This window comes from Empidonax traillii, unplaced genomic scaffold (genome assembly GCF_003031625.1).
Source record: "Empidonax traillii isolate 1590-97213 ecotype Southwest subspecies unplaced genomic scaffold, ASM303162v1 scaffold182:size1009393, whole genome shotgun sequence".
NCBI lineage: Eukaryota > Metazoa > Chordata > Aves > Passeriformes > Tyrannidae > Empidonax > Empidonax traillii.
The window spans coordinates 799324-803274 of record NW_020955375.1 but is presented as its reverse complement, the minus strand read 5'-3'; the positions used below and the strand labels follow the sequence as shown (position 1 = coordinate 803274).

Here is a 3951-nt window from a genome sequence, read left to right as displayed (position 1 = left end):
TTACCCACACATGCAAGTGAACTACTGTGTTAGTTGTAACATTCTAGGAGATGCTGTAAAAAAATCCCCTTGATACATTCAGGAAACATACAAGAATTATAAAAAAAGTAAACTGCAGCAAAGGATACTTCCATTCTACTAGACTAATGCAGGCTCTTCGTATTGGGTTGTTGAGGGATAAACAGAAAAGGGCACGGGGTGGCCGACTATTAGACGTATTACCCTGTTTTTTGCTCTTGGCATATTGCTGGCGTTTTCTTTGGGACAGAGATCCTACAGGCTGGGCTGTGGTGGTACTCATGTTTTGGGCAGCCTTTGCTTGTCTAGCAGCATCGATTGCAGCTTGCCAAGATAGAACAGTTTGCTTGGACGGTGCTGAACTGTTTGACTGAATAGCTGGTCCGTCACCAGGGAGAGGAATTCTGGTGCTACTTGCATAGTTCACCTCTGTGGGACAAGAGAAAAAAGTACTTGGTTATAATTCTTTATGCCAGAACGGGTCCCAGTATTCCTGACTGCCTCTTGACAGTGTGATGCTTCCATTGGACATGCAGACATACAGACACGTGCACACACTTGTGCTGTGGTAGATGCAACTGTGCTCACCAATCAGTATTGTAACTTCAGGTTTAATGTAAGCATCAAGACACAAACACTTCTCATTTTGATTCTTCGACTTCACACATCTTTTCCTAACTGGATGGCAGTTTTTGTGCCTTAGTGTTTTTTTTTCAGGAAAACATACCTTACTCCTTAAGATCAACTTTGCTGTAGCATCTTAGCATTTCCTACTTTCTCAATAATTTTGGTCAAAAAGAATAGTTGCTTAAAATTCTTACACATTGTTCAATTAAGATAAACCATCAAGGAGGGGTGTGGTGTGTATGGGAAGGGGGGGTCCTGTAAGCAAGTTAAATCTTGCCCTGTTCTGTATTCTCAAAGAAAAACGCATGGATGCCTCCTGCAAGCAAAAATCCAACGTTGTCTGCGATGAACGTGTTCATAAAGCTCTGCTATCTTTCACACTAGAAAATTACAATCGTGTACCCACTGTTAAAGGACGGAGTTCGGTTTTGTTAAATCACAAGGATTTAAAAAATAAACTGCACCTTCCAAATAATAATCCAGTCCTCTTTATGCAGATGACAGCAAAGAAGCAAAACACCACCTCCTCGCAAGGATCCTTCCTCGCGAGCCCTTTGACTAGCGCAACAGTCTACTCCTACATGCACCTGTAGGAAGGAGAGGCTCCTGAGTGAGATTCAAAACTTGAAGATGCCTGGGTGGGAAAAAAATGGAGGAACGGCACAATATACGTGCCGGGAATTCGGGCTGGCAGGCGGGATGAACGTGAAACGGATCTACCCAGGCAGAGAAGGAAAATAGCTCCCAGGCGATCGCTGCTCGTCAAGGAGAGGAGAGGCACGGGAGACACAGCCCTGCTGCTCTAGACGGGGGGAACAGACCACGGGAGCGCCGGGAAGGCGCGTGGATGCGGCCGAGGCCGGCCCGGCCCCCGCTCCGGGGGCGAGGGGAGGCGGGAGCCATAAGATGGCTCCCCGGGATGGCGGCGGGGAGTGGGGGGGTCACGGCGGGGTGCCCACGGAGATGCCACGGGGAGCGGCACTGGCGCGGCGAGCGCTGGCCAGCGGCGAGCGGCGGCGCATCAACAGCTGGGTGACACGGGGGGCAGAGCCGCCGCGGGGGCAAAGGTGGGAAATCTACCTCCAGCATCTTCTCAAAGCATCCCTTCTACTCTCCTCCCCCTTTTTTCTTTTTCCAGATATAAAAGCAATGGCACAGCCATCTCCCCCGCCTTCCGCCTGCCCTTTGGGATGCCATGAAACGTGGCTCGGCGCAAATAAACCACCCACCCACCCATCTATCTATACATCCATCGCCTTTTTCAAGGGATGCTCGAAAGGGAAACAAAGCCCGGGTGCCTGCGTTCTCCTCGGGGGCAACACAAACTTGCAGCTGATTGAGGAGGGAGGAATCATTTATAAACAACAGCGGGGGCTGTGGCAGCGCCGGAGCCCGTCGGCGGAGCGGATTAGCGCCGCGGAGCCGCGCGTCTCGCCCCCGTGTGCCCCGCCGGGCAGGGGCCGAGCGCATCGCACCCGCCGCCCTGCCCTCGGACCCCGCTGCCCTCTCGGCCGGCGCGGAGCAACCCCCGGGAGCCGCATTCGCGGGCAGGTTCATCTACAATTGCACAAGTGAGAGGCAAACGCAGACCCAGCTGTGTCCTCTCCCGGCTGGTATTAATGGCCCCAGGACAAGAGACAGACGCGCATAAATCCACTCGCACGTTGGTCACACGCCGAGGGCAGCACCTTAACCCGCCTTCGCCTCGTCCTCTGTCCTTCCCGGTCCCTCCGCTAACACAGCCGCTCATTCCTTTCCCAACCCAAATCTACCCCATCCTCAACCCCTTCCCTAATCCCCCCCAATCCCCGACTTCCAAATCCCTCATAAATCCTCCCCCGCCCCCTCCCTCCCTTCAACCCCAAGCACGCCGCTGCCCTTGGTGGGCGCCCCGGCTCTTACCTTCTGGGTGCTGCTCGGGCTGCTGCTGCTGGTGCATTTTTCTCACTTTCTCCAGCGTGTGAGAGGAAAACGAAAAACAAAAAAGGGCAGAGACGCCCCCCAACCCCACCCCGAGCCAGGTGCGCGCTGCCCCTGCGCCACCCGCTACCCGACCCCCATGGTAGTGACTAGAGACGTGCGAGGGGCTGCTGCTGCTCCTCCTCCTCCTGCCGCTGCTGCTTCGCCGCTGCCAAATCCCTCAGAGTTTGGGCCAACATGACACTCACATCCGGGTGACACGGGATCTCTCCATCCCTAGCAACCCGGCTGCCACTGCCTCCGCTGCCGCCTGCTCTTCGGTACCCCTCCTGCCGCTGCTGCTTCGCTCCCCGGTCCCCCTCCTCCTGCCGCCGCCCGCTCCGCCTCAGTCCCCCTCCTCCTGCCGCTGCCGCCCGCCCGCTCGCAGTCCCCCTCCTCCTGCCGCCGCGGGGTTTAACTCCCTCGCTGCTGCCACCGCCACCTGCTGCTGCTGCCGCTCGGCCGGGCCGGGCGGGGGCGCGGAGCCGCTCTCAGACCGCCCGCAGCTCCGGCACCGCAAACAGACCCGCGCCCGCCGCCGCCTTAACCCGCTCGCCGCCGGCCGCTCCCGCCGCGCCCCGTCCCGCCCTCTGCCCCCGCCCACGGCAGGTGCGGGAGGAGCTCCCGCGGCACCGACTGGGAGGCAACGCGTTCATCTCCCCGCTCTGGACAGCTCACGGCTCACCTGCCCGCCCGCTCTGCCCTCACCTCCAGGGAACACCCCCCCAGTTATCCATCCCAACCCCGAGCTCTCCGCTGCCCTGTTGAATATCGTCATTGTGGCTCTAACTTAACGCCGAGGCTTTCAAGGTTTACCCAAATAAATCATTTGGGCTTTGAAATGAATGAATTCCGACGTTACTTTCCATTGCAGAGAACTGCACATTCGTTTAAGGTTTTGTCTCGTTAGTGCTGAAACTACCCCAGAAGTGCCGTGTATCGATGCACGTGGCTGAGGGGCGGTGAGGAAACTCGGGACAGCTGCCTTCAGTTATGGCAAGGCAGTGTTTCGATCACTACAAAAGTAATTAATTAAGTACAGTAAGAATTATAGACATACAAATTCAAAACAGAAATGATGCTCCAAAATTACAGTTTGTTGTCTCTGCAATGAACTTTTTTCCATATTTGTAAAGACTATGGCATGATTATTTTTTAACGAGCCACGGTCACACCCAAAGGGTTTGAACCTTTGTCTTTGACAAAGGTAGTATTTTGTTAAGAAAACATTTCCTCTGCCACTTCGTTATTCATGTCCCTATCCGCTCTTTGAGCCATACTTCATCCACAACTATCTCCATCTAATTAATAATAAATAACATCTACAGACAGTAATTAGAAGAAGAG

The 3951-nt window shown here is 54.7% G+C and overlaps 1 protein-coding gene across 7 annotated transcripts in view; it reads right to left on the bottom strand.

The window, feature by feature from the left end:
• The window catches only part of CACNA1D (calcium voltage-gated channel subunit alpha1 D), a 168950-nt gene extending 166014 nt beyond the window's left edge, over positions 1-2936 (bottom strand). For all 7 annotated transcript variants that reach the window (XM_027886267.1, XM_027886266.1, XM_027886271.1 and 4 more), the window contains exons 1-2: positions 2548-2936; positions 129-447 (exon numbers count right to left, since the gene is read on the bottom strand). In XM_027886267.1, the coding sequence (XP_027742068.1) occupies positions 129-447; positions 2548-2584 (356 nt within the window). In that variant the 5' untranslated portion in view covers positions 2585-2936. The remainder of the gene's footprint in view (positions 1-128; positions 448-2547) is intronic.
• Between the last annotated feature and the right edge of the window lie 1015 nt (positions 2937-3951).